The sequence below is a fragment of the Macrotis lagotis genome, chromosome 3, assembly GCF_037893015.1.
Source record: "Macrotis lagotis isolate mMagLag1 chromosome 3, bilby.v1.9.chrom.fasta, whole genome shotgun sequence".
Lineage (NCBI taxonomy): Eukaryota > Metazoa > Chordata > Mammalia > Peramelemorphia > Peramelidae > Macrotis > Macrotis lagotis.
In genome coordinates, this window is record NC_133660.1 from 161,350,677 (window position 1) to 161,377,221 (window position 26,545).

The window sequence follows — 26,545 nt, forward strand, 5'->3', positions numbered from 1 at the left end:
TTATTTATGAAATGGCTCTTGTTGTTGCTCATGGGAAGGAAGGTGGTCTAAAATTCTGATTAAGAATTTGAGGAAAAAGGGGCGGCTAGGTGGCGCAGTAGATAAAGCATCGGCCCTAGAGTCAGGAGTACCTGGGTTCAAATCAGGTCTCAGACACTTAATAATTAGCTAGCTGTGTGGCCTTGGGCAAGCCACTTAACCCCATTGCCTAGCAAAAAAAAAAAAAAAGTGTGAGGAAAAGGAAAAGATCTGAATTTAAGATACTAGTCCTGCTGATTCTGGGTTAGTTCCAGGGCTCAGTTTCTTCATCTGTTAAAGGAGCAGGTAATCCTAAATTATTTCAAAATTCTTTTCAGTTGTATGATTCTATAAGCAGACTTTTGCCTGCAACTTTTTTTAGGTTTTTTTACAAGGCAGTGGAGTTAAGTGGCTTGCCCAAGGCCACACAGGTAGCTAATTATTAAGTGTCTGAGGTCACATTTGAACCCAGGTACTCCTGACATCAGGGCCAGTGCTCTATCCAACTGCGCCACCTAGCCACCCCTGCGTGCAACTTTTAATTGTAAAGTCAGTTCAATACTCTTCTGAATATATAAAGATCTTATCAAAAGACCAATTCATTAAGTCTTAGTTTCCAACATGGTTCTTCCTACATTTGAATCTTGTATCAAGTCAATGTTACTTCAGGATAACTCAAACCATTCCAAGCTTCATTAAAAACAAAACAACAATACACAAGTATTAAACAAAGCAATACCTTGAGCAATTTTCAGCTGAGCCATGGTCAATTTAATTTCTGCTGCATTGGCTGGATGCTGTTCTGAAAATTCCTAAGTATTTTTAGAGGAAAAAATAGAAACTTATCAAATATTTTATTCTATAAACTCACTCCTTTGAACTCTTGATCTCTCAAACTTGATCTCTCAAGCTTTTAATGAATTAATTTTTAGGACATAATTTGAGTCATGAAGGTTCTGGAAAACCCTACTTTGGAAGATAAAAAAGATAATCATCTCAACACATATTTCTGCTCAAAGGTATACTCAAAGGTATTAAGAAGCTGCATAATATATTAGAAAGAGAGCTGGGCTTCAAGCCTGAAAAGTCATGTGTCCATGGACAAGTCCTTATCCTCTTTTGAATCTCAGTTCTCTCATTTCTAAAATGAGAATAACAACTGTAATACCACCCTCATGGGGTTGTGATGGATCATATGTGAAGTGCTCTGCAAACTTTAAAGTACTATATAAATTCTGACTCTTGAGTTTCTCATGTTTACAAATATGAATTATGATTATTATGAATATTATGGATTTGAATAAGTGCTCTTAAAAATGTATAGTCACTATAACTTCTACTCTTTACCTTTTCTCTCTGGATAATGTTCAGATACATCAGCTTTCCTGGAAGATATTTCACTGCATTTCACAAAGTGTAAGAGATAAATTTGAGGTAGATCTTCCAATAAATGTTGTCTGCTTTTGCTTGCTTCTCACCCAAATTCCAAATAAGAAAACCAAATATACAGTCAGTTTCCCCTATTAATAAAATCAGAAGCTAGAGCGTATCTTCAAAACCTCATGAATCTGGGCTATGACTAATCTAGAAATCAGTAATGGAAAAAAGAATAGTTTTCTGTGGCCCATCTTATGCCTGACACCACAGAAAGCATGTTCTGACAAAAGCAGTCTGGAACTAACATAAAATAGGTCTCTAAAGGAAAAGGCATTCAATGTGTTTGTGACAAGAGAGAATTTCACAATCTAATAATGGTGTAATTTAAAAATGAACTAAAACAGATTTATGACTTACCAATTATCTATTATCATCAACTCCCTACCAAGTTTTAAGAGTTGCTAAATCAAGATGAAAATTATGCAATAGGTCACAACTATCAACCTCATTTAAAATAAATTATGCAGTCACCTGAAGGAGGTCTATTGCTTTTGCATGTTGCTTTTCCCGGCAGAGTTGGGCAGCTTGTATTAACACGGGTAAGAGATGCTCAGGACTTTGGGACTGTAAGCTGGTTGATATTTTACGGCACTGATCTGCCTAGGTAGATAAGATTTCATTTTTTCACATATATAAAAGTAAATTATCACAACCAAGATGACAATCAGAACAGAATAAAAGGAATAAAACACAGCAATTTTATTTGGATGAATTACATAAAATAAGTTTGGCACTTCATGTATTCTTATTCTCATTATGTCCTTTAGAAAAAGATGCATTTATCTGGCAAGTACAATTTATTAAAATATAAAGTCAAAAAAAGTTCCTAAAATGATCTGAGTAATATCAGCACTTTTTCACTAAGTGTCATGCTCTCCACAGTGATGTTTTCCAAGGAAGTAAATATATATTTGGATGTATAAAGACATTTAAAATAAAATCTCATTAGTTAATAACCATATTTCATGAGGATTTGTTTAAAAATTAGTTTATTTAAATATTTTTAACTCAGTATCTAATCACTTGAAAATTTAAGTTATCTTTCAATCACACAAAAGGAAAAACACTTTGTAGATCCTGAATTCTGCACTCAGGGAAAGTTAAAATTACATTAGAATTTAATCTGAATTTTAGGAATCGGGAATTAAGATCTTTGTTTCATTAATATTAATAATTCACTCATACATCCACAAAAAAATGAAAAACTGTTCTTGAACCTATGACATGATTAGCACTTTAGAGAAAAGAATGATATATAGTTTTACAAAGACAGAATTAACATGAAATAGATTTGAGCAGGTAAGCCTTATATAATATCATAGCAAAAAATAGTGAGAATTTTATGTTGTATATTTGTAATAATAATTAGGAGACTTACTTACCTGGTTTGTATACATAGCAAGTAAAGCTTTGTTAAATTCTATAGCCTGCAGCTGTTTCTTGGAAAGTTTATGTTCTACTCCGTCTGCATTGGTTAGTTTCACTTTTTTCTTGGAATCGAAGACATTTTGGTCCTATTATTTATAAAAATCCACAAGCATTACTAACTGCCACTCAGTCTTTTGTTTCTTAAGACTTCTAGTTTGACTGTTATAAAAAGACTCTGCAACTAGATAATGTTAAATCTAGCTTATTAAATTTAGTTAGGTTACAAACATTATATATTCTTTTGAACCCTTAAAGAGAAACTGCAAATACTATGCCCTTTAAGCAGAACAAGTCTTTAAGAGGTCCTTAGTCCCCGTATTGGACAGTTAGGTGACACCATATATAGAGCACCAGTTTGGAGTCAGAAAGACCTGACTTTAAATCTGACCTCAGACACTTACTTATGTGACCATGGGCAAGTCACTTAATTCTGTTTTCCTAATTTCCTCCTCTGTTAAATGAGTCCGGGAAGGAAATAGCAAAGCATTCAGTATAACCTGCTTTTTAATACAAATAAATAGAAAAAGCACTAAATTTACCATGGAAATTATATCATATATCTATACATGCAGATTATATATATACATATATATATATATATATATATATATGAATAAATATCACAAGTATGTCTATCATCTAAAGACCAGTCTAAAATGATTTCTAAGAAGTCTTAAGGTTAACAGATAATAATTTTGATCATCTAAATCATATATACTCTTGGAGAAAAAGGACACTGAATATATGCCAAAAATTATAATCATCCTCAAAGGAAAAAGTCTTATAATTGCAAAAATACATACATACTAAAAGCTTTTTCTTTAAACAGAGAAGTATTTAATCAATTCACACACAAAATAAACATTTCTACATAGTTTGAATTTTCTACTCAATGGAAAGCTTAATTTTCACATGAAATAATGTGAAAATTGAGTACTAGAACAATTACCCTTTGATATTGTTCTAACAGAATTTTTTTGTTTTGCTATGAGAAAAGGGAGCATTTATTACTAGATGGTACAAAGGTAATGATGACTTCATTTAGAATTTTCCATACCTTGTTAATTGTAATGATGTTATTTGCAATTACAGCAAGCAATCCTACATCTGTTGGTCTGTAGACAAGAAATGACAGTCAAAATGCTAAAGCCATTAAAAAAAAAAAAACAAGTCCTCATGAAAAAAATACCACAATCTTTAATAAATTCCTTACTTCAATTTTATTATCTGATTATAAAGTTGCAATGCCTCATCTGTATGTCCCTGAAGCTGGAGAATATATGCCATTTGACCATGAATGATTGCTAGTTCTGCTTGTATGTCTTCCTCAGTCACATCCTAGGCAAGAAAATATGAGTTTTAATCTGAAATAACAACACATAACAAACATAATAACCCAAAACTAGAATGGACTGTCTCATGAGGTAGTGGACTAACCCTCGTAGGAAGTCTTCAAGCAAAGTCTGGATGATCACAGAAAATATTCTTATACAGGAATGGATTTAACAAGATGACCTCTAAAGTTTCTGTCAGATTCTGTGATTCAATGATTCTTTGTAATCCCCAAATTGAAATGACTATATAGGTTGAGAGTAAGAAATTTAAAGAAAATATGAAGAAAATAGAATACTTATATATATGTATGTATGTGTATGTGTATATATATATATATATATAAAATCTATCATCCAAAAAACAGGAGCAACAATAGAGATGTATGAAGTACTATTATGTTTTTTTAGGTACAGATTAAATATAAGGGAACATATTTCTTCAAAAGAATATCTAACAGTTACCCAAGTTTCTACTCTACCTAGACTTTCAATTCAAATGCACTTAATGACTAAATGCACACAGCAGAATTTCAATAATTTAACAAATTATTATGTATGCCACAAATCATTAAAATCTATAAAATAAATCATTAAATCTATTATTAGATTCTAAATATCTAAAATTTGATGTAGCAACAATAGTATACTTACAGAGTCTTCTGAGAGTGATTGGCGACAAAGATCTATAGAAAATAAAATGTTTAAAAAATTAACTTAGGTGAGATTATAGTACTTCCTCTCTATATTCCACATGGCTGGGTCTAGAGTCTTTGAAAAAGCTTGCAGGAATCAAGTGTTTTTAATTATCTGCCAAATCAAGGTTTACTGAGAACATCAAATGCACTATAGACATTGTTACAATCTCATTAATTCCATTATGAATATCTAATCTTCTCCCTTTGCCCTGTCAGATCTATGGGACACATATACACATGCTATTTCCAACTTGCTCATTATTATTCTCATCAGTTCTTCTACCTACTTTGATCTCAACAATCTCAAATTTATAACTTCAGTGAAGGAAAATTTATCAAAAAAAGAAAAGGCACAAGTGGTTTAGGAGTCATAAAATGATAGATTATTATTCTAATAAATTTATTTAAGAAGAGTCAAACATCCTATTTCTCTTCTTCCACAAGAACTTAAAAGGCATCATGAAATATATTAACACAAAATAAACTTTGTAAACAATACTCTTCCCATAACATGGTATGCTGTTATTTATGATATCTGATTACCTCTCAATAGCAAACAAGTCCTAGAATATGTCCAAAAAAAAAAATGAAGTCTTCTAAAAAAATGTTTTTTGGGGGGTCAAGTGGGGATGGTGTCCGGATTTGTGATTTAACTGACCTCGAAACTCCTGCTTCTAATTCAAGTCAGTATCTGCAACTTATATTCTTAAAGATCTGCCTAGGACACTGAGAGATTATGTGATTTTCCCATGGTCACAGAGTAAATACTATATCAGAAACAGGATTCGAACAAAGACTCTCCTCTCTCCAAAGTCAGCACTTTATTCACTATGCCACATTCCAGAAGTAACCTTAAAGATTATGTAATCCAGTTATGTATATAAAAGTCCACCCAACAACATCCTCAATAAGTGGTCATCTATGTTTTACTTAATGTCTACAGTACAAGTAGCAGATCATTCGATTCTCAGATAGATAGATAGATAGATAGATAGATAGATAGATAGATAGATAGATATTCTCAAAGCTCCAGAGGAGGGTGGCATATCTTCTGTATGCCACCCCCTCCTCTGGAGCTTTGAGAATAAATGCAATGCCCTTTCTACATGCCAATCCTTCCAATGTTTGAAGATAATTATCATGTTCTTCCTAGGTCCTCTCTTCTATAGTCTAAATACATTTTATCTTAAAAAGGTGTCTACAGGTACATATTACTGTAAAGAGAGAGGGAGTCTCTCCTTTAGGCACTTAATATCTGACCACACACAGAATTGGAAATTCTCATTCTAATTCTCCAACATTAAATCCCTGGTAGAAATGCACAAAAATCAAATCTAGCATAATTGTTCAACTGTTAAATTTAAAATGCTAGGAATGTTTTTACCTTCTGCTCTTTGTAGGATTTTCAGTGCCTCATTCAACTGGCCTTGTCCAATCAGGGCACATGCAGTATTGTAGCACAATTCATAAGTGCCTTCCTGAAGGCCTAAGTTTTCCTGGTATGGAGCAAATTACCAAGTCAATTACTAGAATGAAACATGATTTAGTAGCTGAATAGGTTTATAAAAATACTCACTGGTATTACTCTTTCCCAATTGCTTTGGGCAGCAACCACTGCTGAAAGGTTTGTTTTCCTTTCTTCTTCATAATCATCTTGAGAATTTCGGATGAGATCTCGATATACAGCCAAGCAGTCATCATAACGCTCCAACCTGTACAACTGAAGGGAAAGACAATAAACAAAAAAAAAAATATTGCTAATCAAACACACACATTGGCGGTACTTATAAGTACATACCTTCTTTTTTTTTTGGAAGCTATAACAAAGATAATTTATTACAAATCTGAACCAGTAATTATTAATATCAAGTTAAATATTACATGGGAAGATGCATGTGACAGTTTTTCCTACCAATCTTTTTTATGCAAGGTTTTGAATTTTACAATTTTTTTCCCTTCCTCTCCTCCCTTTCCTTCCTTCTCACCCCAACAGAAAGCAATCTGATATAGTCTTTATATGTTTCCATGGCATGCATAGAACAAATTTGAATGTGAGAGAAAAAATAGAACCAAAAAGAAGAAAAAACATTAGAGATAGCAAAATTTCACAAATATATATATATGATAACTTTTAAAAATTAAAGATAATAAATCTTTCGTCTTCATTCAAACTTCAAAGTTCTTTCTCGGCTACAAAGGTCATTCTCTATCATGGATCCCTTAAAATTATCCTGATCATTGCAATGATGGAGCAAGTCCATCAGGGTGATCATCACCCCATGTTGTTGTTAAGGTATATAATCTTCTGGTTCTGCTCATCTCACTAAGCATCAATTCATGCAAGTCTTTCCAGGCTTTTCTGAAATCCCATCTCTCATGATTTCTTATAGAACAATAGTGTTCCATCACATACATAGACCACAGTTTGTTCAGTCAATCCCCAACTGATGGGCATCCCTTCAGTTTCCAGTTCTTTGCCACTACAAACAGAGCCATTATAAATATTTTTGTACATATGGGATCTTTACCCCTTTTTCATGATCTCTTCAGGATACAGACGCAGTAGAAATACTGCTGGATCAAAGGGTTTGTATCTTTTTTCATGATCTCTTCAGGATACAGACCCAGTTAGAGATATTTGCTCAAAAGGTATGTACCTTTTTTCATGATCTTTGAGCATAATTCCAAATTGCTCTCCAGAGTCCACCAACAATGCATTAATGTTCCAGATTTCCCAAGTCCCCTCCACAATACTGTGGGCTATCCTTTCTGGTCATATTGGCCAATTTAAAAGATGTAAGAGATGCTTTAATTTCCATTTTTGTAATCAATAATGCTCTTCTTGGCCTTCTGGCTAAGATCAAGTGTAATTAATAATGATTTAGAGCAATTTTACATATGACTACATATGACTCATCCAAGAATTGTCTATGCATGTCCTGTGACCACTTGTCAATTGAGGAATAACTTGTTTTTTAATAAATTTGACTCAGGGGTAGCTAGGTGGCGCAGTGGATAGAGTACTGGCCTTGGAGTCAGGAGTACTTGAGTTCAAATCCAGCCTCAGACACTTAATAATTACCTAGCCGTGTGGCCTTGGGCAAGCCACTTAACCCCACTACCTTAGAAAACCCAAAAAATAATTAATTAATTGATTGATTAATTAGTAAACAAATAAACAAATGAATGAATGAATAAATTTGACTCCGTTCTCTAATATTTTAGAAGAGTTCTTTGTCAGAAATATTAGTTATAAAAATTGTTTCCCATTTATTACACTCTTTTGATCTTACAGTAATTTTATTTGAAGCACATACCTTCTTAAAGTTCTAAATAAAATTCCAATCACTGAAAGAACTGTGGAGTCTGAACAAAGACCAAAGACTATTACCTTTAATTTAGGAAAAAAAACTGATATCGTATTGTCTGATCTTGCTATCTCTTATACTTTGTGTTTCTTCCTTAAGGATATGATTTCTCTATCATCACATTCAATTTGGATCAATGTATACTATGGAAACAATGTAAAGACTGACAAATTGCCTTCTGTGGGGGGGAGGGAAGTAAGATTAGGGGAAAAATTGTAAAACTCAAAATAAATAAAATCTTTAAAAAAAAAATTCCAATCATTAAAAATCATCAACATTTACTCTTTTCGTTGGATATTTTCTTTTTCTGGTAATTTCTGCATGGCATCAATACTTTTACAAAGCCATTTTCAATTAAATCCTTACATCTTTTCAATATTGTAAATTCATAAGCTAATAAAGGTATGATATGCCATCTAAGTAAATCACTTAACCAAAAGGCAAATTACTTTCATTATCTTCCTTTCTAAAGTCAGAGGAAAAGTTTATAAAAAAGATCAAGGAAAAAAAATCTTAATTTAATACTCCATTAAACAAATCCAATTTCAATAAGACTTCCATAAAAAAAGGACTGCTAAGCCATGAAAAACTGCAACAGTATAACAGTATAAGAACAAAAAATACCAATATTCCTTTCTTATGACACTTATTTACCCTGGTTTCCTTCCTTTTTTTTAAATCTTTCCATTTTGCTTTCTGTTCTAGCTTCCAATTTTCTGTGAAAAACAAATTTCCCAGTACATGTGAACATCATGTGTAACTTCCACCAGAATTCTTTACCAAAAAAACCTAAAAACTGTCTTACCCCATGATACATTAAATCCAGTATTCTAAACATTAAGCATGTTAGTTACTGGAAGAGCAATCTTTGCCCTTCCCAATGTTAACTTCAAAAGATGAAAATTATACAAGTCATAATTTAATCCTGAAAACATTTGTTATGCACCTTCTACATGAAAAACATTTTGACAGATGTCAGGAACACTAAGAAATACAGTGCGTGTCCCCCAAGACTTTGCAATTTAATGGGAGTTAGTATTTTCTGCTTAAGGTAGATATGACACAAAGAATAAGGTATGGGCAAACCAAGATTTTGGTAAGAGTGTTCTAATTTGAGGACAGAGAGTATTTTCAAATGTGAAGATCAAAAAAAGTCTCCACATCACTGGAGCATTATCCATGAATTTATCTAAATCTTTGCAGATGTTATTCCTATTTTTAGCCTAGATACCTCTTGAGTGCAACAAATTCTTTATTTCCAACCTTCAATATAATGTAGTTAACAACATCTGTCTGCCCTAAATGTATGACTTTTAAGATTACGTTTTATATTAGACATAATTTTGTAAGTCACTTGTAATCCATTTGAAAATAGGTGGAAGGGGCAGCTAGGTGGCTCAGCAGATACAGCAGCGGCCCTGAAGTCAGGAGTACCTGGGTTCAAATCCAGTCTCAGACACTTAATAATTACCTAGTTGTGTGGCCTTGGGAAAGCCACTTAACCCCATTTGCCTTGCCAAAAAAAACCTAAAAAAAAAAAAGGTGGAATATGATGTCTAAATAAGTAGCAGGGATTTGTTGCAGTCATCAAAAGTGTTCTTTTTTCAAACTTTATTGTGATTTAAAAAATTTTAATCATATCACATCTTTCAGTCTTCCTCCTTTCTTCCCCAAAAGTAAAAAATTCAATTCTACACTCTCTCTTCCATTCTCCACTAAGCTTTTCCTTTTTCCATCATTCATTTTCTTTAGGAGATCTGTGAACCCAGGAGCATACAATATACATAACAATACGATATTGAACTGTTTCTGAGATCTGAACTAAGTCTGTCACATCTGTCCTAGCTGAAAATGAATAAATTTAATCAAATTACAAAGAGTAGACTTAGCAGTTTGTTCCTTAGGCTAGAATTCCCATTCCTGGAAATTCTAAAGAAAGAAGCTGGATCATTCTCAAGGATCATCAACAGATAGTTTAAAGAAATAATTACCACTTGTCCATAAAGTTCCTTTAGTTTGTCCGTCTGATGGCTGGCACTTTCTATTGTTTTCAAGGCATTTTCAATACGATTCAGCCTGTACTCACAATATGCCTTCTCAAAGGAAACAGAATCACTGCAAGAGCAACAAATCAGCATATGATTAGGGGAAGCAGCAAAATGACATCTAACCTCTTAAAACACTCCTGTGCCTATCCGCATAAGTTTTTATTAAAATGTTACCCTTGCTTAATTTTCATAAAAGATATGATCATTCAGCAGGATACCAAATTTTTCTTGCTCCAAACACAATCTGAATGTGATCAAAACTTACTATTTGAAATTTTTTAACTTTGTTTTTTGTTCTTTCTTTATCATGAATTTTTCTCTTTTGTTCTGATTCTTCTTTGACATAACTAATATAGAATATGTTTAACATGATTGTACATGTATAACCTATAACCAGACTGCTTGTCTTAGGGGGCAGGGTAGAGCAAGGAAGGAGAAAAATTTGGAACTCAAAATTTAAAAAAAACAATGTTGAAAACTATCTTTACATGTAATTGAAAAAGAAACACTATTAAGATTAAAAAAAGAAAGAAAACCATGGTTCAGAGAGATCATGGAAATCACCTGAACAGTTTGGCATGGTGCTGAAGGCAGTAATTATCATCATTCAATGTGGGAGATCTCAATATATACTTTGTCTAAGCTAATACCTAAATGTTGGCATATTTTTCTCCATAATTTACCTTATTCCTTGCACTTCTCTTTAGCATAGGCTATGAGTGAAGTGAACAGAACCAGGAGAACATTATATACATTAATAACAACATTGTAAGATAAACAACTTTTTCAGCAGTTTAGAAATCAAGATATCTCAGATCTCAGATCCCTGAGAGACCTACTAGGGACAACCCCATTCACAGCCACAGTAAAAAAAACTAGAGTCTGAATGCATACTAGGTTTACTTTTTTAAAGTTTCTTTCACATTTTTCCCTCCTTTCTCATGTTTTTTTCCTTTCCCCTTAGTTCTAATTTCTCTTTTACAATTTGTCTAATATGTAAATATATTTTTCTTTATTTTTCTTTTTTTTTTTTTAAGGTTTTTGCAAGGCAATGGGGTTAAGTGGCTTGCCCAAGGCCACACAGTTAATTATTAAGTGTCTCAGGCTGGACTCAGGTACTCCTGACTCCAAGGCCAGTGCTCTATCCACTGTGTCACCTAGCCCACCCTGTAATATGTAAACATATTTAACACAAATATATGTACAACTTTTACCAGACAGCTCACCACCATGGGGAGGGGAAGGGAAAGAAGGATGGTAGAAAAATGTAAAACTCATAAATTTGTAAATGGATGAATGTTGAAAAACTACCACTGCATGCAACTGGAAAAATAAAATTTTAAAAATTCAATTTAAAAAAAGGTACAGTCTAGTGCCTATAGAGCTTCTGGGAACTAGGAAAGGCACCTCTAAAACACATTAGCTGTGTGACTGAGCAACCCAGGGAATCCTCTAATTTGCTAATCCACAGAAGAGCTGCCATTCTGTATTAATCAAGGGAATCTTTTCACACATACACACACCACCCATCATGAGTTTACAGTGCCATGAAATTACAGATCATAAAATATCTTTACTTCTAGAGGATGGCTAACCCCAAATTTCCTTAACATCAAACGTCCTTTCAAGACTTTCATCATTCTTTATATATTTCACATCAACCCACCATATTAAAAAGCCATATTAAAGGAAATTAAAAAACTCCCCTCTAGCTGCTTCACAGTATTTAAAGATAAGCAAAGAGTTTAGAGTATAGGAGATAGAAGAGGCCAAATTAATTTGCCCTCTCCACTTTCAGAAGCATCATCACTGGAAAAGAAATAAAGTATGCTACCAAAAGAAATGAAACTGGAAAGCAATCCACAAAAGTACTTCTATTTGAAATAGATGGTTTACTCAGAATTTCCAATATCACTAAGGCTTAATTACTTACCCAGTCAACACTTTGGTGTGAGAATTGATGACACTCAAGGCTTCCTTGAAATTACCATTTTGGATAAGGCACACCACTTTACAATGCAGAGCAGTTATATCATCTTTGTTGATCTGTAATACTAAATAAAGATAATATTTTAAGCTCCAAATCTTTTGTACTTTTTCTTTTCTAATATACAGGTCCCTTAAGTTAGAAATAATTCAATAGTCAGTGAAAGGTTACTTTTCTTGTAAAGAATAATACAAATTTATATACCAGGTTTTCCTCAAGACATCAAAATTCGATATGTTTCATAGGTCCAAGACAAAAATTTATTAAACTATTCTATAGTTCTCAAATCTTTTCGTCTTGAAACTCAACCCATGCCTTGTTGGGTACACTTATACCAATTATCCGTTTATATCCAAAAAAAAACCACAACAAACAACCTTCCCCCTACTCCAACCCCAGAATTTATAATTCATCTTCCTAGTAATTTACCAAAAAGCCATTCAGAACCTTACTTTCATTCTTACATTCATTCTGAAAAAAAAATAAATCTAAAAAAAGGCCCAAATGAGTAGATACACATAACAAAAGTATAACATCACTATCACTAAATAGCAGTTAAGAGAATAATGGAGACTTGCAAGATAGAGACCCTTGGGGTTTTAATACTTCAATCTAAGGACCACCATATTGAAGTTGGATGGATAAATTCCTGTGATACAAACAGGTTTAAAAAAAAAACTTTTATAAAACATTAAATGAATGACCAATTTTGATTTCAGAGGGACAATGATAAAACTGTTTCCTCCTCTTGGATGAACAATGGTGAACTATGGGTCCAAAGCATTGCAAACACACTTAGGTTAGTTTTAGTTAACTGGTTTATATGGAAAGATTGCAGGTGCCAAAGTCATTGGGATATCAAAAAGTCATTGTGTAAAAAACAAAAAAGTATCAAAACTGCAACAATAAACATTGCATTCATTTTTCCCTTGCTTTGACAGTTACTTTCATGCTTATGCAAAAAATCAAATTCACATTAATTTAAAACAAATTGGTGACACTAACAATGAAAATTAATGACTACTTTTCTTATTGTTTGAAATAATTATTTTGTGTAGGTTTATAAAATCATTAATTTTCACCTAAACATAAAATAAAAGCTTATTAGACAAAATTACTATGCTAAACAATTAACAGACTTTACAAGTTATAATTTATATATAATTTATAAAATTATAGATCAGTGTATATATTATAAAATACAGGCCAAGAAGATACAAAGACAAAAACAAAACAGTCTGCCCTAGTGGAGATTACATTCTTTTTTTTTTTTAAAGTTTGTTTGTTTTTTACAAGGTAAATGGGTTAAGTGGCTTGCCAAGGCCACACAGCTAGGTAATTATATTAAGTATCTGAGGCCAGATTTAAACTCAGGTACTCCTGACTCCAAGGCCAGTACTCTATTCACTTTGCCATCTAGCCACCCCAGACATTATATACTAAATGGAATATAAAGTACTCCTGAGTACACACATGAAAAATAATAAGTAATTTAACACTGTTACTAGGAAAAGTCTCACAAGTAGATTTTAAAAGGTGGAATTCTAAGGTTGGGGGACAAACAAAATATTGAAGAACATGCTGAAGAAAAGCCAGATGGTCAGTTGACAGGATGGAAAAACTACATGAAGGGGTTCTTTGAAACTAAGAGGAAAGGTCTTTGAATACCAGAGAGGCATCTCTGTTTGTTCCTAAAGGTCACAGGAAATCACTCTGACCAAGCAGGGCCTGCCACTGTCACTAGCACTTTAAGAATACCATTTTGATGTATACATATAATTTATACACATATGTGCCAGTCTTTATGATACTGATCATGTTTTTCAAAGTTTTTATTCCTATTAAGTTAAACTACCCCACGACCTCTCTTCAGTTTGAAAATCCCTATAATTCTAATGAAGTAATCTCCTATCTGCCCAGAAGTCATTTGTTGATATTACAAAAAATGTCAGGGCAAATGATAGACTTTGTCTTTGATTGCCACCTCTTCCATTATAGCTAAACTAATGTAAATAATTTCAGTGTGCTTTTCAAAAGAAAAATAGACAAAGATAGGATATTTTTCTTTTTATCTATAATTCCTATCCTCCTGTCTTAAAAGAAATTCAGTGTATTGAGTGAGCATGTTGCCAGTTTTGTTACAATAAGATCCAAGATCATATCAGTCTGAGTAATCCCTTCGGTGATGCAGAGTACAAAACAATATTGTGGTTGTTTTGATAACAAATGTGTAATGTGAATAATAAAATGTGTCTGTATCTAAAACTTTGATTTGGGAATTTCTCTCAGAGTGCTCTTCTGTCCATCTGACAAAGCATAGTCTTGTTCATTAGTGCCCCAACCCATTCCCTATTATATCTCTTCTTAAATGTTTGGTTACAAAGGACCCAAAGAATCTACCTGCCAAGGCAGACTCAAGAACTTTTTTAAAACAATTACAAAACTCTTCTCATGCAAATAAAATCAGATTTAAATACCTGGGCAAACATCAACTGTTCGTGGATAGGTCAAGCTAATGTAATAAAAATAACAATTCTACCAAAACTAAACTACTTGTTTAGCACTCTACCAATCAAAATTCCAATGAGTTAGAAAAAGTTGTAATTAAATTTATATGGAGAACTAAAAAGTCAAGAATTTCCAGAGATTCAATGAAAAAAAGTGCAAAAGAAGGTAGCTTAGCCTTACCAGATCTAAAATTATATTATAAAGCATTGGTCCTCAAAACTGTCTGGTATTGGCTCAGAAATAGAGTGGTGGACCAGTGGAATAGACTAGGTGCAATAGCAAGAAACGATTATAGTAATCTGCTGTTTGATAAACCCAGAGTCCAGCTATTGGGATAAAAACTCTCTTCAATAAAAACTGTTGGGAAAATTGGAAGTTAGTATGGAAGAAACTTAAGATTAGACCAACACCTCACACCCTATACCAAGATAAGATCCAAATGGATACAGGATTTAGACATAAAAAAAACAATATTATAAGCAAACTAGAAGATCAAGGAGTAGTTTACCTGTCAGATCTATGGAAAGGGAAACAGTTTATGACCAAGGAAGAGATAGAGAACATCATTCAAAACAAACTAGATGATTTTGACTACATTAAATTAAAAAGCTTTTATACAGACAAAACCACTGCAACCAAGATCAAAAGAAATGTAGTGAATTGGGAAACAATCTTTACAACTAGTATTTCTGACAAAGGACTCATTTCTAAAATATACAGAGAACTGAGTCAAAACTTTCAAAAAAATAAGCCATTCCCCAATTGACAAATAGTCAAAGGATCTACAAAGGCAATTTACAGATGAGGAAATGACAACAATCCATAGTCATACGAAAAATTGCTCCAAATCATTACTTATTAGAGAAATGCAAATTAAAGCATCTCTGTGGTACCACCTCACACCTCTCAGATTGACAAATGACTTGAAAGAACAATGATCAATGTTGGAAAGGATGCAGGAAATCTGAGACACTAATACATTGTTGGTGGAGCTGTGAACTCATCCAACCTTTCTGGAGAGCAATTTGGGATTATGCCCAAAGGGCAACAAAAATGTGCATACCCTTTGACCCAGCAATACCACTACTGGGCCTATACCCTGAAGAGATGATAAAAAAAAGGGTAAAAAACATCACTTATACAAAAATATTTATAGCAGCCCTGTTTGTGGTGGCAAAGAATTGGAAATTAAGTAAATGTCCTTCAAGTGGAGAATGGCTTAGCAAACTGTGGTATATGTATGTCATGGAACACTATTGTTCTATTAGAAACCAGGAGGGATAGAAATTCAGGGAAGCCTGGAGGGATTTGCATGAACTGATGCTAAGTGAGATGAGCAGAACCAGAAAAACATTGCACACCCTAAGAGCAACATGGGGGTGATGATAAACCCTGATGGACTTGCTCATCCCTTCAGTGCAACAATCAGGGACAATTTTGAACTGTCTGCAATGGAGAATACCATCTATATCCAGAAAAAGAATTATGGACTTTGAACAAAGACCAAAGACTATTACCATCAAATTAGAAAAAAAAAAAAAACATTATATTACAATGTAATTTTACTATCTCATACTTTATATTTCTTCCTTAAGGATATGATTTCTCTGTCATCACATTCAACTGAGATCAGTGTGTAACATGGAACCAAAGTAAACAGTAACAGAATGCCTTCTGTGGGGGGTGGGGGAAAGGAAGCAAGAATGGGGGAAAAATTGTAAAACTCAAAATAAATAAAATCTTTCTTTAAAAAAAAAAATCAGATGCCCAGATTAGAATAGACCAAAGAGAAATCAAAGACTCCATAAAACAACAAGAAACATTAGAAAAAAATAAAAAAGATTGAAAAAAAAGACCCAAAGATTCTTGGGTCTCCACATACATAAGTTTGTAAAAAGCTGTATTATTGCTTAAGAAAAATCTGGTACTAATATTTTGCTTCTGGAATTTCTTAGGTGATGGCCAATTCTTCAATTTATGTTATGGCTCCATTGCAGACTTCATTGTATAGAAAGATTTCCATCCTAGTTACTAGTTATAGCTTGGATTCTGCAGCCTTTAGTGTGCACATATTTTTATGCTTTACCATGAGCAAATGACATGACTTAAAGGAAATGGTATAAATTTCAATGTAAAAAAAGTAAGATTTTGGTGATTCAACAATTTTGTAGAACAATTTGGGCCACTGCTAAGCCCATATTCCGGAAGAGATGAAATATGGAAAGAAAAGAATCTCTATGTAAAAGGATATTAATAGCAGCTCTTTTTCTGGTTGGCAGGGAGCTTGGAGATTGTGGGGATGCCCAACAGTTGAGAAATGGCTAAATAAATTGTAGTATGTGATTGAGAAATGATAAACAGGATGCTCTCAGTAAAAAACTTACATGGGCAGATATGTAATGGAAAATGTACTTTATACAAAGTAATAGCAATATTGCAAGATGATCAGCTGTGAATGACCTACTTTTTCTCAGCAGTGCTGTGAGAACACTGAAGGCCTTTATGATAATAAAGGATGCTCTCAAGGACAAGAGTTGGTGTCTGAATACAGACTGAAGCATCCTTTTTTTTTCCACTTTATTTTTCTTGAGGTTTCTCTTTTTTGTGGGAAGGGGGTTGTTCACTTATACAACATGACTTGTGGTGTTTTTCCTGGTTACACATTTTTAACACACATCAAGTGGCTTCCTTTCTCAATGAGGGAGTGGGGTGAGAGAGGAAAAGAATTTAGAATTCAGGTTTTGGAATGTAAATGTTGAAACTTGTTTTTGCATATTGCTGGGGGGGAAATTAAAAATAATTTAAAATTTTTAAAAAGATATGATTTGGGGGCAACTAGTAGCACAGTGGACAGAGCACTGGCTCTGGAATCAGAAAGACCTAAGTTCAAATTTTACCTCAGATACTTAAATAATTACCTAGCTATGTGACCTTGGGCAAGTCACTTAACACCACTGCCTTGCAAAAACCAAAAAAATAAATAAAAAGAAAAAAGAAAACTATCAGAGATGGGGTTCAAACCCACATCTCTCTTAAAAAAAAAGACATGGGGGCAGCTAGGCGGCATAGTAGATAAAGCACCAGCCCTGGAGTCAGGAGTACCTGGGTTCAAATCAGGTCTCAGACACTTAATAATCACCTAGCTGTGTGGCCTTGGGCAAGCCACTTAACCCGGTTTGCCTTGCAAAAACCTAAACAAAACAAAACAAAACAAAAGATATGATATGATTTTGGCAGCTATGTGGATAGGGGGAGGATAAAAATGGGTAAGAGGGAGGAAATGAAAATTTATAAGGTCTATGTGCCAGACACTGGACAATAAATATTATTTCTGAGAGGTACATATATGTTGTTATCTTCATTTTTTAGTTGAGAAAAGAGATTAAGTAACTTGTCCAGAGTCACATGGTTAAGGGTTGATTTGAATTTAAGTCTTCCTGACTCCAAGTCCAGTATACTCACTATTCAGGTCAAAGTCTAGCTGCCTCAAATCAGAATGGAACTGAGAGGTGAGATCTGCATGGAGATGAAATGGAAAGTTATTATAATAGTTCATTTGAGAGGTGATAAGAGTCTGAAGTAAGGTAGTATGGCTGAGTTCAGTCACTTTTCAGTCTGTTGGACTTTTTTTTTTAGGGGTTTTTTTTTAGGTTTTTGCAAGGCAAACCGGGTTAAGTGGCTTGCCCAAGGCCACACAGCTAGGTGATTATTAAGTGTCTGAGACCAGATTTGAACCCAGGTACTCCTGACTCCAGGGCTGGTGCTTTATCCATTACGCCACCTAGCCACCCTGTTGGACTTTTTCCTGTCCTCGTTTGGGAGAGGAAGAAGCAGACAAATTTAAGAAATGAGTTCTGGAGTTAAGGAGCAGGAAGGGACTAGTGAAATAAAGAGAATTCTAGGGCTGCAAACTAGGTAACTAGAAGAAAGGTAATGGGGCAGCTAGGTGGTACAGTGGATACAGTGGCACCACCCAGCCACCCTTCCTAATCTTAACAATCCTGAAAAAGAGATGCTTTTATGATCCCCATTTTATAGTTGAGGAAACTGAGGCAGACAGAGCTTAACTGATTTGTCCAGAGTCCAGAAGCTGTTACACTTATGAGGCTGTATCCACTGTACCACCTAGCTGCCCCATTACCTTTCTTCTAGTTACCTAGTTTGCAGCCCTAGAATTCTCTTTATTTCACTAGTCCCTTCCTGCTCCTTAACTCCAGAACTCTTTTCTTAAATTTGTCTGCTTCTTCCTCTCCCAAACGAGGACAGGAAAAAGTCCAACAGGGTGGCTAGGTGGCGTAATGGATAAAGCACCAGCCCTGGAGTCAGGAGTACCTGGGTTCAAATCTGGTCTCAGACACTGAGTTCAAAGCTGGCCTCAGACACTTAATAATTACCTAACTGTGTGACCTTGGGCAAGTCACTTAACCCCACTGCCTTAAAATAAAAAAAGAGAAAGAAAACCTAGAAGAAAGATGAGGCCATAAAGGAAAATAGGAAAATTCAAAAGAAGGTAGAGTTGGGGGAACATGAGGAAGATTAGTTCTGTTTTGAACAAGAATTTGAGGACATCTAATTTATAGAAAAGATATTATGGAATACTAATGTTGCTCTTATTGATATTTCTACCTCTCCCATTCCCATTTATCATCACATCCCAATGTCCATATACAGTCGGCATTTTCTGGGAGGCTCAGAAAGAATACTTCACACAGGACATTAATGCTAACTCTACCATCTGTAAGTTATATTTAGGGGCAGCTAGGTGGTGTAGTGGATAAAGCACCGGCCTTGGAGTCAGGAGTAGCTGAGTTCAAATCTGACCTCAGACACTTAATAATTACCCAGCTGTGTGGCCTTGGCCAGGCTAACTTAACCCCATTGCCTTGAAAAATCTTGAAAAAAAAAAAGGAATGGTAGGGATGGCTAGGTGGCAAGTGGATAGAGCACTGGCTCTGGAGAGTCAAGACTACCTGAGTTCAAATAGGCATCAGATACTTAGTAAATAGCTAGTGGTGTGGCCTTGGGCAAGCCACTTAACCCCATTTGCCCTGCAAAAACCTAAAAAAAAAAGGGAACTGTATATTAGTGCTTTACCTAAGTATTATATGCTTAGTTATATTTTATTCTATAAGTATATATCACATATATACTAAATAATATAGAAAATGTAATAAATATAGTTCATAGCTTGATAAAGTAAAATACTTAATAGATATTACTAAGATATTAAAAATATCAAGTATTTAGAACAATGTATACCATGGAAACAATGTAAAGACTTACATCATATATACTAAATAATATAGAAAACATAATGTACTTTATAGTTTGAAAAAATACTTAGTGGGTACCTTTAACACTTACTACTACAGACATTAAAAATATCTAGTATTTAGATTAATTTATACCATGGAAACAATGTAAAGACTAACAGACTGCCTTCTGGGGGTGGGGGAGGGGACCAAGTTTGTAAAACTAAAACTAAATAAAATCTTTCTTACAAAAAATATCAAGTATTACCACTACTGGGATGATAGAAAAGGGTAAAAAAAACACCACTTGTACAAAAATATTTATAGCAGACCTGTTTGTGGTGGCAAAGAATTGGAAATTGAGTGAATGCCCTTCAATTAGGGAATGGCATGGAACACTATTGTTCTATTAGAAACCAGGAAGGACGGGATTTCAGGGAAGCCTGGAGGGATTTGCATGAACTGATGCTGAGATGAGCAGAACCAGAAAACACTGTACACCCTGACAGCAACATGGGAGTGATGATCAACCTTGATGGACTCGCTCTTTCCATCAGTGCAACAATTAGGGACAATTTGGGGCTGTCTGCGGTGGAGAATGTCATCTGTATCCAGATAAACAACTGTGGAGTTTGAACAAAGTTCAAGGACTATTCCTTTTAATTTAGGGAAAAAACCAGACGTCTTATTGTCGGATCTTGTTACCTTTTAGACTTTTTGTAGCTACCTTAAGGATGTGATTTCTCTCTCAATTTAGATCAAAGTACAACATGGAAACAAAGTAAAGACTGACAGATTGCTTTCCGTGAGGAAGTGGGGTGGGGGGAGGGAAGTAAGATGGGGGAAAATTGCAAAACTCAAATAATATCTTTAATAAAAATAAATGAATAAATAAAATTAAGTATTAGAGAGCTTTGCTCCTGCGGAATCCAATTGAAAACCAACGAGGGTGATTAGGGAGGATTAAAAACAAGGAGGGCCCCTGAGTCCTAGCCTTCCGGGCTCCTCCGGGGTCGGGCCAGCGCGCAGAGCCCCGGGGCGGCCGGCCGGGGCCAGGCTCCGGGGGGCGGCGGAACGGCCGCCGTGTGCGGGCCGGCCCGGCCGCCCCCCGCAGCCGCCCCCGCGGGCCCCCCGCGAGGACGCGCTCCCGCACCGGGCCCTTTAACGTCCCCTCCCCCCTTCCTGGAGACGGGCCGGGGAGCGGCTAAGTCCACGTGGCTCAAAGGGGCTCCGGAGCCCGGCCGGCCGGGCCGGGACAAGGCTGCGCGGAGGGAGGGCCTCCGCCTGCGGCCCCTCCTCCGCGGCCGGGCGGCGGGCCGGGCGCCCCCGGCCCCGTCCCCGCCTGCCCTCTTGGCCCCTCTGCCCGGCGCGCCGGAAAGGGGCCGCCTCGCCCCGCGGGCCGGGGCCGGGGCCGGGGCCGGGGGCGCGCCACTCACTCTTGTCCACCGTCTTGAGGGCGCGCGTGAAGTCCCCGTTCTGGCCGTGCCGGTTCACCTCGCTCCAGAGGGCGGCCACGGACGCGCCCCCGCCGCCGCCGCCGCTCGCCATCTTGGAGAGGCCGCCGAGGTGGGCGGGGACGACCTCTGCTCCCGGAAGCGGATTCCGACGGAGCCGCGGGGAAAGGGGGGGAGAGGAAGCGACGCTGGGCTGTTGCTCATAGCAACCGGGCTCCGCGTCCTCTCCCCGGGTCCCCGGAAACTCCCAGGAAACGCCTCCGGACCTGGGCCCCGAGCGGCGCCTGCGGGGCGGGGCTGGAGGCCGCGGGGCCCCGCACCCAGGCCTCCCAGGCCCGGCTCGGCTCGGCACGCCCGGCCCGGGGTCAAGGCCGCCAACCGGGAGAGCCGACTCCGAAGTGTCTGGGTCTGTCGTGGAAACAATGTAACGACTGGCATTGACTTCCGTGGGGGTGGGGGAGGGGAGTAAGAGCAGGGGGAAAATTGTAAAACTCAAAATTAATAAAATCTCTAATAAAAAACTGCTATCTTATTGTGTGATCTTGCTATCTCTTGTACTTTATATTTCTTTTTTTTTTTTAGGTTTTTTTTACAAGACAAACGGGGTAAAGTGGTTTGCCCAAGGCCACACGGCTAGGTAATTATTAAGTGTCTCAGACCGGATTTGAACCCAGGTACTCCTGACTCCAGGGCCGGTGCTTAATCCACTACGCCACCTAGCCGCCCCTTTATATTTCTTAAGGCTATGATTTCTCTCATTACACACAGTTTGGATCAATGTACAACATGGAAATAAAGTAAAGTTTGGATCAACGTACAACATGGAAACAATGTAACGACTGACAGATTGCTTTCTGTGGGTGTGGGTGGGGGAGGGATGTAAAATTAGGGGAAAAATTATAAAACTCAAAATCTTAAAGAGTCAAAAAAACAGGGGCAGCTAGGTGGTGCAGTGATACTGACTGGAGTCAGGAGTACCTGTGTTCAAATCCGGTCTCAGACACTTAATAATTACCTAGCCGTGTGGCCTTGGGCAAGGCGCTTAACCCCGTTTGCCTTGCAAAGACCTAAAAAACAAAAAACAAAAAGATTCAAAAAAATTAAAATAAAGTATCAGTCTGGTTGGTTGCTTTTTGTCCATTATCAAAGAAGATCAAATGACATCACTCTTGAGACAAATCACAGTGACTGATTGACCCAGGTCAGGCATAGTTAGTCTACCTGGGGTGGGTGCTCTGAACTTAGGGGTGTTGAGCTTCCTTTGAGCTGCTTCCATTCTGCCCTCCCCATAGAGCGCAACCCCCTCACTGATGAGGGTATGCCATGCTGTGCCAGTGTCACCCATGCTGGACAATCATTTCTAAAGTTCTTTAAGGAGACGTCTTGTGAGCACCTGCCCCCTGTGAGTTCTACATAAAATAGTTTTTTTGGCAAGTGTATGTCTGGCTTTCTAACTCTGGAGTAATGTTGGAATGCTAGGCAGTTGAGCTGACAAAGGATCTCAGTGACTGGTATCTTCTTCTGCCATGTGATCTTAAGACTCCTCCTAAAACAATTTAGTCTGGTGAAGCCTCAGAATTGTGAGGGGCAAAAGTGCTGACTTTTCAGAAACATAGTGCTAAATTAGTCTAAGCCATAGGCCTCAGTTTCTATTTCTCAAGAATCAGATGAGCATGAGAACCCAGATCTCCAGCTAGAAAAATCATGTCACTCTAACTATATAAGGTGTAAACAAAGACAGGCAAACCCCCCCCCCCTTCTCTTGGGACCATCAAGTTTGACCAGTTGTAAGGATCAACAGAAGAGAGGAGGGGAAGAGGGTTGTGGTTTTTGTGGTTTTTTAACCCTGCTTCATTCAGCTTCTGTAATTCGGCTTTTCCTTCTCTCTCTGTCTCAGAGAGTTAGGAACTGCCCTGCTTCTTGCAAGAACCAAATTAAATTTTAACTCTTTGCTGCCACTTTGAGAGGACTCCCAGTAGTCATTTTGGGTTAGGGTTTCAATACCCTGCACAGAATCATATTTTTAAATCCATGAAGTAAAATAGGAAGGATTGCAAAGGAAATCTGCAGCATTGAAATAGCTATCAAAATATTTTTTAAAAAAATCCAGAGAGCAAGATTGAGAAGTTATAAAAACCTCTTTTAACTATTGAAAAAGAAATTGAAAGATATTGGAACAATTGGAACCTTCTCCATGGGTCTGCTTTCAGTGGGCTGATCATTCTGCTGCCTCACACTGGGACCAGCCAAATTCCCCAACCCCAAACATAGAAGTTTTATAGAGGTGAAATGAGATTAAAAGTAAAATCAAGGGCAACCAAAGGCAGCCAATGGGTCAGTTACTTTGCAGTGTGCATTGTTGTTGAGTCGAACTTGTGATTTCATTGGTGCAGGCAACTACCCAATATAGATTTGTACCTGCTCTATAATTTACAGCCTAAAGGGTTGCCTAGGATGCAGAACAGAATTTGTGTAAAGGGCAAGACTTGAAACTGGTTCTTCCTGACTCCAAGGTCAGCTCTCTCCCCAAGGTCAGAGGCTTTCTCTCTGGCTTTGAGGAGTGTGTGCTAAGTGCTGACTGAACCTGTAGGAGTATCTCAGCTCAATTCAGTAAGTTTTGTTTTGATGTTGTTTAGCAGTAGCTAGTAAAATGACCTTCTTCCTCTTCCCTAGGCTTCGTGCTTCACTGAGTAATTCAAAGCATCATACCATGCATTTAGAGCTGGCAAAACCTTGATGGATTATTTGGTGAAATTTGTGAAGCAATAACAAGCAGATGGAGAAGTCTTCTGATTACAAATCTATTGTGTTTACAATACATCATAGCATTTTTCAGAAAAAAATAAAAACTTTTTGACCAGAAAACTAATTGTAGTTTAGGACACCTGTCCTAAAACACCCATTCTCCATTGTACCCAACAGCCAACTCTGACTAGGAATTGTGGTCAAGATGGAGTGGGGTGATGTGATCTATCTGGAACTTAATGTTGAGGTTTGAGAATATTTCTTGGTCTTCTCTCTAAAGAATTAAGACTTAAGCTGTCTCTAAAACCAACCAGTGACATATACTATTGATCACACAACCATCAGACCCTAGTTCCCTAGGGGAGGCAGGGTGCTGAATTAGGTGAAACTAAGCTAATCTAAGCACTTACTTCTTTGGGGTTCATGCTCCTCAGAAGACTCTACTCCATAAAGGAGGCAGGGTTCTTACAAGCTCTGTGTACTTGGTCCATGCCGAGATCACCTAGTCACATTGACAAAGTTGATGATTACTCAAAACAATCTTCAGGCTAGGTTTATTTGAAGAAGGAAGCTGGCTAACCAGAGCAAGAAAAACCAGTGGGGCTTTGTTTTCAGTGCAGGGTGGAGGGTTGGGGGAAGGGGTTTGCTATGAGGAGGTCACATAGACTTGGTAAAACTGAACGTGCAATTACCCAGAATGCATATAGAAGTGCTGTCTTAAGAGGTTATTAATGTATGATAATGATACTATAATTAGCTTGACTTCATAAGTTCACCCAAGGACAGTAAAAAGGGTAGTTCACAGGCACTGTTCTAGGAAAATTTCCTTCTGTAATTTATGGACCAGGGTCTGGGCCCAGCATCCTGTTGATGCTGCTTTTTTACTGGTTGGCTTCTGAAAAAGAATTGTGTGACCAGATGGTGCAGTGAAGTAAAGGTACAATTTGTTATTTTAGTGGGGCACCATGAGGGAGTCAGGAAATTGGGTCTAGGTTATCTGCTAGAATCTCACAACTTAGTGATTCTCAGGGTAGGTACCTTGCTGCTTTCAGCTAGACTTGTTTACTTAAAATGATAATATTAGAGGACAAGATCAGGAAAAATTAAAGTTAGAAAGCCATTGGGGTAAAAATATGAGATAATCAGGGCAGCTAGGTGATGTAGTAGATAGAGCACCAGTCCTGGAATCAGGAGAACTTGACTTCAAATTTGAACCCAGGCATTTAATAATTGCCTAGCTGTGTGACCTTGGGCACGTCACTCTTAACCCCATTGCCTTAAATAAATAAATAAAATTTTTTAAAAATATGAGATAATTGAGGTCTAATTTAGAGTGTGAGCAGTGAGAATGAAGAGGATGGGAACTTCTGGCCAAAATGATTCCCCAGCTTTCCCATATCCAAACATGTTACCTACTTCCTGACAGAGAGTTGATGGACACAAGAAACATACACTTTTGTACATATCTATTGTGAGAATTGTTTTGTTGACTCTCCTTATTTGATACAAAGGTGTTTTTTTTTTAAATCAGGTTGAAGAGTTTTGGGGTGGGATAATGGACTTAGCAATACTGATTCTCCCTTAAATGAGAGCCATTGAAACTTTTTTTTAATGCAGAGAAAAAACTGAAGAAAGTACAGATGAGCAGGACAGTTTTGAAAGTAATCTGTAGCATAATATATATAATATATACATATATATATATATATACATACATACATACATATTCATGGGGGAGCAATTTAAGATATTCACTTCTTCATATAAAATCCCCTTTTTTGAAAAGCAGCTAGGTGTCAAAGTGGATAGAGTACTGGCCTTGGAATCAGGAGGACCTGAGTTCAAATTTGATCTCAGACATTTGATACTAACTATATGACCTTAGGCGAGTCACTTAATCCCATTGCCTTGCCCAAAACCAAAAAAATAAATGAAATCTCTTTTTTTGTGTTCTGCTGTGTGTGTGTGTGTGTGTGTGTGTGTGTGTGGTGCATGAAAATGTTCTTTTTTAGTATTTAAGTTCAATATTAAAAATATTTTAAGAGAATGACAGGAAACTATTAATTCAGTTTGAAAACCTGAATATATGTAGGTATATACAAAATATATGTAGGTATATACAAGGTGATTTGATGGGGAAGACCCTAGTAGTTGACAGAATCAGAAAAATGTTTTTGTGAACAATGTTGTGGAATCGAAAGAGGTTTGAAATAGATCAATGAGAATTCTAGGGCACTGGCTGGAGTAAAGATCTGAATTCAAATCCAGCCT

At 36.5% G+C, this 26,545-nt stretch overlaps 1 protein-coding gene across 1 annotated transcript in view; it reads right to left on the bottom strand.

Annotated features, from left to right (window-relative positions):
• SRP72 (signal recognition particle 72) overlaps positions 1–21,664 on the bottom strand; it is a 35,331-nt gene extending 13,667 nt beyond the window's left edge. The window contains exons 1-11 of the mRNA XM_074229368.1: positions 21,512–21,664; positions 12,262–12,382; positions 10,272–10,395; positions 6,489–6,632; positions 6,297–6,408; positions 4,869–4,900; positions 4,097–4,221; positions 3,941–3,998; positions 2,838–2,969; positions 1,927–2,055; positions 758–830 (exon numbers count right to left, since the gene is read on the bottom strand). Of these exons, the coding sequence (XP_074085469.1) occupies positions 758–830; positions 1,927–2,055; positions 2,838–2,969; positions 3,941–3,998; positions 4,097–4,221; positions 4,869–4,900; positions 6,297–6,408; positions 6,489–6,632; positions 10,272–10,395; positions 12,262–12,382; positions 21,512–21,623 (1,162 nt within the window). The 5' untranslated portion in view covers positions 21,624–21,664. The remainder of the gene's footprint in view (positions 1–757; positions 831–1,926; positions 2,056–2,837; positions 2,970–3,940; positions 3,999–4,096; positions 4,222–4,868; positions 4,901–6,296; positions 6,409–6,488; positions 6,633–10,271; positions 10,396–12,261; positions 12,383–21,511) is intronic.
• Positions 21,665–26,545: the final 4,881 nt, after the last annotated feature.